General features: G+C 33.1%; 1 protein-coding gene across 1 annotated transcript; it reads left to right on the top strand.

The window, feature by feature from the left end:
* On the top strand, window positions 1-3,577 carry LOC127851307 (type-1 angiotensin II receptor B-like). The gene is made up of 4 exons (XM_052385008.1): window positions 1-37; window positions 895-1,310; window positions 1,776-2,121; window positions 3,468-3,577. Exons 1-4 carry the CDS (start codon window positions 1-3, stop codon window positions 3,575-3,577), a joined length of 909 nt encoding a protein of 302 aa, XP_052240968.1.
* The last annotated feature ends 6,336 nt before the right edge of the window (window positions 3,578-9,913 follow it).

The following is a 9,913-nucleotide window of genomic DNA, read 5'->3' as shown; positions in this document are numbered from 1 at the left end:
ATGCCCTTCCCTGAGTTACTTAAAAAAAAACTGGCCAGTACGGTTCTCAAAAAACATAAGTTTTGTAAATGGAAAAATGGATTGTAAACACTTTTGCTGGATATGGCTTGAAAAACAGTGGATCAACGTTATTATCCTCCGACACTGACAGTAGTGTTAAGTTCCTTTTTTTCAAAGTTACGCTTTTCTATTTTTGATCACCTAGCCATTTGAGGTATAAAACATATAATTGCAACAAATACATTTGCATGGCCTTATTTTCTTTAGTAAGCGATATGGTTCCATTGCACCAGTCCTTTACTGTTGAAATTCATATTTACGTTTAACTTTTCATTTAAGTATATATTAAATGTTTTTGAGATTGACAACAATTGACAAATATGCAGTTATTAAGCTTGGATTTTGCTACTGCAATAAAATCCTATTGTCGTAAGAATTGCACGTTTAGTTGTTAATTGTAATAAAAGTGCTTCAATTTTAATTTCAGATATGCAGCGTTTTGGATCATATTTCTATAATCAGCAAATGCATAACGTCCAAACACTAATCACGTAATTGCAACTACTAATAATAACCATCGAAAATGTGAAAACACAACTGTGTTCTGTGGACAACAATGCGCACAACCTTTTGAAATGTTCAGGGAATACTGTTGGACATATGTAAGGGTTTGTCAACAATAGAACAAAGATGACGTTCTTAAATAGTTTGTGTTCTTGATCGATTTGTAAATCACGTTGGTTTGAGCAAGGAGCGAACAAGGCACGTGACAGGAGATGCCTAGTTATTAACCATAGGTAGTGCTATTTTTTAGATCTTCAATCATGCTTTCTGTTCCTTCGAGTAACTTAACAATTTGCAGTGCGAACGTGAATGTTTCTTGCTGGTATGCAGAAGTAAAACGTTTGAACCAAGTCACGGCAAACATACTCGCCCCTGTCATCATAATAATGTTCATATTTTTGTTCGTTGGTTTCTTTGGCAATACTTTTGTAGTGATGATGTACAGAAAACGGCGACAGAAAACAACAGCGCATGTGTTTATAATGTTTCTCGCTATAATTGATTGGGCGGCATGTGCAATTATCCATCCATACGTCATCTATAAATTGTTTAACTCTCATGACCAAACGTGGGTGACGACATGCAAGTTTTTCGAAGTGTTTATTCACTTCAACCTGGCTCTATCCGGCTTGGCTCTTCTTCTTATTGCAATTGACCGCTACTTAGCGATATGCCACCCAGTCAAATTCCTTATGTTTGATAAGCACGTGATCAAAGGGATAACTACAATCACAGTGATTGCTTTTGTATTCAGTCTGCCTCTATTTGAATTTTATGGAGCAGCTCCATATGAAATAAAAGTCAATTATGTACACCTTATTACCTATAGATGTCATTACCGGGTAGAATATCAAACATCATTAGTGTTAACTGTTTTTGGAGCATTCATATTTCTGTGTTTCCTCGTCGAAGTAGTAACTATGATTATACTTTACAAACGGGTTGCTGTCACGGCCTACAAAAGCAAACGCACTGTTAAGCCATTTTCAAACGCGCATATTTTAGCTGGACTTGAGCCGATTAAAATCGCCCAATCAGGCGAGCAAGCGTCCAAAAGTGGATTATCTGTATATGAACCAAACCCAAAATCACCTGCTCGAGTTTATTCAAAATGCAACAACCTACAAGCAGAAGCAAGACCGTCTAAAAGTCATCTCTTTGTAATAAGCAATACCAGAAACACGTTCGTAACACACAATTTGCAACCGCAGAACAATGACGACTTTGAACATTTAAAGAGACTCCAGAAAAGTGTTAATGATGCTGAAGCAGCCTCAAAGAATCATAAAGACAGCAAGAGTTCGGCTTTTGGAAATAAAAGCTTCAAAAGTCGTTTAAAAGCCGCAAAAATATTGTTTTGTGTTACCGCTGTGTTCTTCGTATCGTGGCTTCCTTTCCTTTTTGTTCGTTTGGCAACAACAATAAATGAGGACTTCTGGAATGACAATTCTGAAACAACCATGGTCATCCGATGTTTTTTTGATCACTTGTTCTATTTAAACAATGCTATTAACCCAATCATTTACACACTAATTAATAGAAAATTCAGACAGGAATGTAAAACAGTATTTCAACGCATATGTATGATAATTTGACATTTGAATTAGTGTGATTATGTGTGAAAACACAGTTTAATCACATGCTATTCCCTGTTTCCCAAGATATACAACCATTACATTTTTTTTTATTACACATGTGTAATACAACATTTTTAAGCGTCACGAAATGTTAACAACATTCGGGATTTATCATTATGTTTGCGTAAATATTTGTTTAATCTGCTCATTAAAAGCATGTGATAAAAAAGATCTGACACTCGTTGTCATATCATACCATATTTTATTAAACTCGTCCAGAAAATTCGTGAGTAAGCTCGCCAAATGCTCGCTTACTAACAAAATTCCTGAACTCGTTTAATAAAATATGGTATGATATGACAACTCGTGCCAGATCCTATATGTATGCTTATAATATCACACATGCACTATGTGCTTTATATGAGGAAGTTGGGATTTAAGGCAATCTTGTCTTCCAAAAAATTCACTTCTATGAAAACAGAAACAAAGGCATAAACGATAGTTTGCTGTGGACACATTTATTTGAGTTCTTTACACTTTAGAAGCTGATACATTGTTTCAATAATTGACAATAATATTGTACCAATAGTAAACTATACTGTCTGTTTTGTTTTCATTGTATTTTTGTACATAATATACAATCGAAATCGTTTATGTTTATTGTGTGTATTGTTGATTATTACATACTTAAATAATTTAATTTTATCGCGCTTGTGATGAACGTGCATGTAATTATTGCATTTATTTACTTCATCAAGTTGTTTCAATTTTAAGATAATAATGAATTATTTGTACAAACAACGTTCAATATGTATGGTGTATAGTGTATAATAAGTATCACATATGTAGCACAAATGTAGTTCAAGAATCCTAGACATGTATTTTAAAAGCCAATAAACACTCAAAATCAACGAATATTTCGTACAATATTTCGAAAAATAAAGTTAACTAATAAAAAAATTAATGTTCCTAATGGCAATAGCCAAAATTTCAACATTAGATGTGGTCTGGTAACATAGATTAAACGCGATACAAAATACTCGTTTTTATTTGTCTGTGTCACAATAGTTCCAAGTGAATTTCCGGCTTCGATATCCAAACATTTACCAGAGAACGTGAGATTGGCTCCGTGCAGCTTCGGAAGCACGACGTAGCTCATATGAATACGTCGTTCTTCCGACGCTGCCCGAAGCCAATTCGAATGTGCTTGGTGACTGTATGTAAACCAAATTAAAACTTAGTCACAGTGTGTTCAGACGTAGATCACATTATTAAATAAAATACTATATAATTTGCAAAGTGTGATGTTCTATGAACGTGTAACAGCCTCGGTCGTGTCAAATAGCATCGCATTCAAGGCTGCATTCCTCGTGCGATACGACTTCACACAAGCATCTCGAGTGATGAAACGAGTTCAGAACACCATACAAGCGTAGTATTGTATGTATTTCAGTTATTTATTATCACAATCAAAACCCCAATCCAATACTTGTGATGCGGGTCTTGAATATTAATGATTTAGATAACGGATATTTATTATTGTGTCTTCTATGAGGTATGCTTTGGTAAAGACACATATGTTATAATATGGCATTTATAAGAAACAATTCAAAACCAAAATAATTTAACTTCAAGTCGACTTTCTATACAGCGTCATCAACATTTGTTATTATGTTTATTAATTTCTGACGCTTTAGGAGCATACGTGTTAAACACGAGTATTATGTCGTTTGCATGGACAAGAAAATGTACCTATATTGGAAGATACAAGTAATGCATACAATGATTTTTGTTAGGAGGAAAGAAATCTCCCTTACACTTAACACGTTTATGAATAAGACGTTATGATAATTATTAATATTGTAATTCCAAAATATTTTTTAGTTAAAGAATTTCCAACTATAAATTATTATAAGAATTAATTAGTCACTATCTAGTTATCGAATGTTAGATTTATAACACATATATTTTTAAAAAGAACAAAAGCGAAACCAAACAATAAATTGTTTATTAATTAACAAAGCATTTTATAAACAATAAAAACACTACATAGGCATAAACGAATGGTAGGTTTCGGTACAACAATTTTTTTCTTATCGTACTTATGCTGACATCTGTCAAGAAGAATCTGCATCGTAATTATACGCCTTTCTATCTATAAGAGGCAACACACGCGAATAATTAATAAATTCCAATCAACATTGAATGTATTCATAGGATCGAGACATTATAGCGAGGAACATATTCTTTTCTAACATGTTCGTGTGTTCGAAAATATCCTGGATTGAAACTTTCATTTCCATATTTTTTTAATCTTTGCTTAATCGACTTGTACATGGTAATGGGTAGAACATTGAACAGATAAAGGACATGAGGCTTGGTTAGAGATGCCTAGATACTAAAATATTATGTTCTGTATTTTCGTCTAGAAGTGTGGCTTATGCTTTGTTCAAGAACAGAACAATTTGATGTACGGACCTGAATGTTTTTAAGTTGTGCTATCGTTGTATTGGCGACGTCGACAAGTCTCGACCGTAAATGTATTTCTGATGTTCCTAGCGAAAATTCATTGAGTGACCTGTGCTGTTATCCATCCATTTGTCATTTATGAATTGATTTTCTCACATTAATAGATATGGGTGATGCTTCGCAAGTTATTCGAATATGTCAATCACTGTAATATGGCTCTTTCCAAAATTACCTTGGTTCTCATCACTTACAATCCAACAACGTTAAAGCAGACGCGAGACCGTTAATATTCATCGCTCAACATTAAGCATTAACAAACAACAAACGTTCGTCAAACTAAATTTTAAACCACAAAAAAAAACGATCTACTATACACATTTTGATAGCCTACATAAAAGTATGATTGATTCTTCGCCAGCTTCAAAGAATGAAAGAGACTGCATCTATTTGGTTATGAGAAACAAAACGCGTCAAAAGTCGACTTAAAGTTTAAAGATACTGTTTTGTGTCACGGCTGTACTTACCTGTCTGCTCGTTACGTTACATCGATAAAGAGTGACTTCGGGAATAAAGCGTGTTAATCAACGTTGGTCATGCGATGTGTTATTGACCGCTTATTCTATCCGACAACGCCATTAACCCAATGATGTACACTCATATAAATGGCACTGCTAGACAGACATACAAAAATGTGTATCTGACAAGTTGAGACTGCGTTAAAAGGCCCTAGTTTCTGAGCGTGTGATATGTTAAGTTTTTAGTGAGCTGTTTATCATATCAGACCAGGCCTAGCAAATCCATGCTATGGAAAAGAAACAATCACATTTTAGTTATTTTGCGATTGTCCAAGCCTACCTTAAAGAAAACTCTTTCGATTTATGTACGTTGTTATTTACTTAACCAGTTTAAGCATTAGACAGCAAATATAGTGATTTTAGTGTTCATTCCTAAAGAAACGGACATCACACGAAAGGTACAAATACATAAAACGCAAATTTTGTTTTTTGAGTTGAACTATGTGTTTGACCGTTATAGAGAATTCAAAGAATTTGTTTGTACGTGCATGGTTTTTGCGAGAATATTGCGTATAAAAGTACCTCTCTGGTATATTTCTACAAAAGTGTTCCTATTGTGTATTATTAATTTTCTTATCGTTTTTAAAAATGTTTAACAATACTTAAACATTTATTGTTACAGGTACCCTTGTCATTTCAAAAAAGCAAAAATGATATTCCAGAATAGCATCATTTATTCTTGTTCTTATCCACTACTTGTATTCACAAAGAAACGAATATCTTAAACGATGTTTATTAAATGAACATATGCAGACAGAAAATGAAAAAAATGTCATAAATACAGTGTCGTAAGTATCGGAAATTTATTATAACGATAAGGGCGTGATTTTTACATTTAAAAGTATATTACGAAATATGGCCAATCTCTAAAAAATATATTAAACTATAATTGAACGATATTTCTACAGAAAAAGTGTCAAAAATATGGTTCATATACATAACAAGCAAAAACTATGTTCGAAAGTTATTGCTGGAGATGATACACTTTAATATTAAAACTGCATTGAACCTACATTTGTAAATTGCCAACTGCATTCAATATATCAGCTGTTCCCTACGCATAACCACTTCATTCCAAGACAATCTCAACGGAATTTTGTTTATCAACACATGTCAAAAGTAATAAATGTATGTAATGATTTATATTCAGTTACACGTGTCTAATAGGAATAACGCTAACCACATCGTGACATCGACCTTTGTTACAACGAAATATATAATTGCTTACAAAACAAGTCATACTCATTTTCAATTATTTCACAATTCAAAATGTATTCAATCTATGGGGTTGAAACGTACTGATTAAAAACTAATTACGCTGTAAATGTACCACAAATAATAAATGAACATATTTTATAATAAAACAGTCGATTTGTGTAGGTATATTTAAGCACGTGAACTATACATACAAATGAATTTCGACGATTTCAGCATTTTATGTCAATAAATTACTACTTGCACATACAGTATATTACAAATATTCGTTCCACGTGATACTAATTCTCCATCTTTGATAATTATTGTTAAAATAACTTTGAGGCTAGTGTAAAATGAGGAATCGAATACATTAATAAAAATAAAAATTCCACGTTATGCATTAACATGAATGCAGGAAAACACTTATTTGCATGATCTACTTTGGTTGAAGTAATCAAACCGCATACATAATTATAACCTATAAACGAAAGACAGTATACAATAAATTAACTATTGCCTTTGATGGCTATTTTGAAACATTTATTATTTGATATATTTAATTTTCTCAGGAAATATTACTTTTCGATTCACGTATTCATTCATGAAATAAAAACAACTTAATGAGGCGATACTTTTAAAGTCTGAATTAAGACTTAAATGTAAAAGGGCACGTATGGTGTGTTTTTTTTTTACGAAGTGGTTCGTTTGCTTGATAAAGTGGTATGTGAAACACAACTGAAGACTACATATGTATCAATCGACCGTCGATTCGATGAGTCTACATGGTTTATTCATTAGTTAATAGTGATGTGTCTTGAGTGGTTACTATGTAATACTTTCTATTTCTGAAATTGCTTATTGTTAGAATGTATTGACGTGTGTTTTTATTGCTGATATTTGTATTGACATTGCTGTTGAAATGTATTATAAAACGAACCAACGTAACTTATTCAGTTAATTCTTTAGCATTACAAAATAAGACATACATCCTTTTTCAGCATAAACATCACACGGAAACCAATTGCTTAGCTTCACACTGTTTGTGTTTGTGCAAGATCGGGTATAGCGATGAGGTCAGCACACTCTGGTCAACTCAAGATACATTAAATGCCTGTTTCACCGCAGGTGACTTTGAGGTTAACTTCGTCTGTAATGTTTACTTATCCATAAATCCATTCGGCGAGTTTTCAAATAGTATTTCAGAAACTTGTATGAAACTTTGTATACTTGGTATAGTATTAAATTACAATGCGTAGGGTATACACGGCCTCTTTGGTCACCACAAGTCAAGTGTCAATTTAAGAGTGAGAGTGTGGGGGTAAACCGGTTTTAAGGAGCTTCAAACTTCACACTCTACACGGACTCATTAACAAACATTATATTGTAATAAAAAAACATTATTGCATCAGAATTCAAATTAAATACCAATAAAAGAGGTAACATGTTCATGTAATTACCATTGTCCTACTCAGCGGTTGTATACGGGCGAGAGCACAAAAACCTTATTTGAAACGAAACCAAAACAAATATATTAAATCTTTAAAATATATATTGTCTCATAACATATTAGAGTTAGACATTCACATCTTCGTAGAGCAATTCAAGATGAATTCACTCCAAAGATGTTAAAAGCCAAATTTCAAAGCTTGATTGTGATTGTCTATCTTGAGTCAAATTAAACAGTTTTAGATAACTTGTTTTCACTAAATAAAACTCTTACGGCAAGTATAAATTAAAATGATATAAAAAAGAAATTCATATTCTAAAATATCTGCACTACATGACGTCTAAGTGGTAAGGCAAGAAAAAAGTTGTCGCATTTTAAGTGATATTATGGGTATTTTTCACTGTTGAATTGAGCTGAAAAAAATAACAGGTCAAAAGAGTAAGTTAAAATGTGGTTTCTGACCAATTATCTGCAACTCATCTTGCTACCAGTTGTTTATAAAAATATATTTTATATTATATATTTTACGTGACCCACCCAGTCTTGTAAGCCGAAATGATCCGTAAAACAAAATGGTGTCTTTGTGTCGTATAAACGACTCTGCACTTAAACTAAATTTAGGTTCACATTGTACATGCGTGATCAGTTGTCAAACTAAAGTACGGCTGATGTTCAAATGCATTATTTTTTCTCTTTCCGGATATTGATTGAGTATGTTGATGCTGCATTAACAAATATAAGTGTATATGAAATGAAAACACCAACAATAAACAACGGTTGCGATAGACACCTATAAACTGTTAGATGCCCATAATATCACTTTAATTATGTTTTCTCAAATTCATTTTAATGTTACAATATAAATAAGCGTTACTTTTTACCAAATCGATTTATTGTTTGAGTTATTTGTGCATTTTTCAAACATATGATGATCAAATTGCAGTTGGCTTCAAATACGAGCCACTGCATAAAACAATTTATTTTATATGTGTCACCCAAAGGACTTCTGTAAAGCATTACGCAGTAGTGCTGCAACGAATCCAAAAAAATTGTTCGGATCCGAATCCGAATCCAAATATGGTTTCTTACTGTTTTTCGGATCCGGATCCCTCATATAAGAGAAAATTAGAAGTTTCTGTCTAAATAAAGAAATCAATGGTATTAGAAGTACAATTTGACTAAAAAACATAGAACATTTATTAACAAAAAAAAACATAACAAAGTTCTCGTTTAACATTGTAGCAATGTCAAAATAAAATGAAACCTTAACAATTATTGACTTAATAGTTTGTTTGTTAACATGTGCTTTTCACTGTTCATACAGTTTGATGTTTGTTTACACAAAAATTATCATTTCAACATTGTCCGGGCCCAGGCAAGCCCTATGAGCACTGGCGAGATCTCCTGCTGTGCAGAAGATTCTCTCACTGGGCACCGAGGTTCCTTGCATCACAAGATAGCATTTAAACTTAGAAGATAATGCTTTCAAGACATTACAATTTACATGATGCAGGAACTCAATTGGACCGGTCGTCCATATAAACGGACTCCCAGAGCCTTTGATAATTTTTGCTATGGCGACTCTGGGAGTCCATATGCACCCCTTCATAAACATGGGTGCAGTTCAGCGCAGTGAATCCGTGCGCTTCACTAAACTGACGTCGTTCGAGACAAATTGAGGAAAATAATGAATAAACTTCATAACATGTTATATTTACCTGAATGGCAACCTACGGATGTTATCCTTTGCATGCACCCTATAAAAACACGACGATGTTTTAACACACTTTTCTCGCTGATAACTGTAACTATAAGCAGCCCATTGAGCTATAAAAAAAAACGAAGTAAGTTCGCTCTGAAACGTCATACTGTTTCATCGAATTGATCTTAAAGACTTTGAATTCATTGGACTAAAAAATCAAATATGTCCCACCAATTTGTTTTATGCTTTGTGTTCAATTTGTAAGATAGTACTTTAATGAACACTATAAATAGCAATGCCCCTAAAAGACGCTACAACCGACTGGAAAAGGAACTTCCGTGTCATCGGAGCGATTGTTCTCGAAAAAAGGTCGTCTCGTTAC

This window comes from Dreissena polymorpha, chromosome 11, assembly GCF_020536995.1.
Source record: "Dreissena polymorpha isolate Duluth1 chromosome 11, UMN_Dpol_1.0, whole genome shotgun sequence".
Lineage (NCBI taxonomy): Eukaryota > Metazoa > Mollusca > Bivalvia > Myida > Dreissenidae > Dreissena > Dreissena polymorpha.
The sequence above is the reverse complement of the archived record's forward strand: the minus strand, read 5'-3'. Positions and strand labels throughout refer to the sequence as shown.

What these genes read in the sequence shown, in the direction of transcription:
- LOC127851307 (XM_052385008.1), top strand. Translation starts at nt 1, where the DNA reads ATGCCCTTCCCTGAGTTACTTAAAAAAAAACTGGCCA. An exon ending in CAATCACAGTGATTGCTTTT is followed by an intron (nt 1,311 to 1,775) that starts GTATTCAGTCTG and finishes TTGCAACCGCAG; the next exon opens with AACAATGACGACTTTGAACA. An exon ending in TAGAAAATTCAGACAGGAAT is followed by an intron (nt 2,122 to 3,467) that starts GTAAAACAGTAT and finishes AACGTGTAACAG; the next exon opens with CCTCGGTCGTGTCAAATAGC.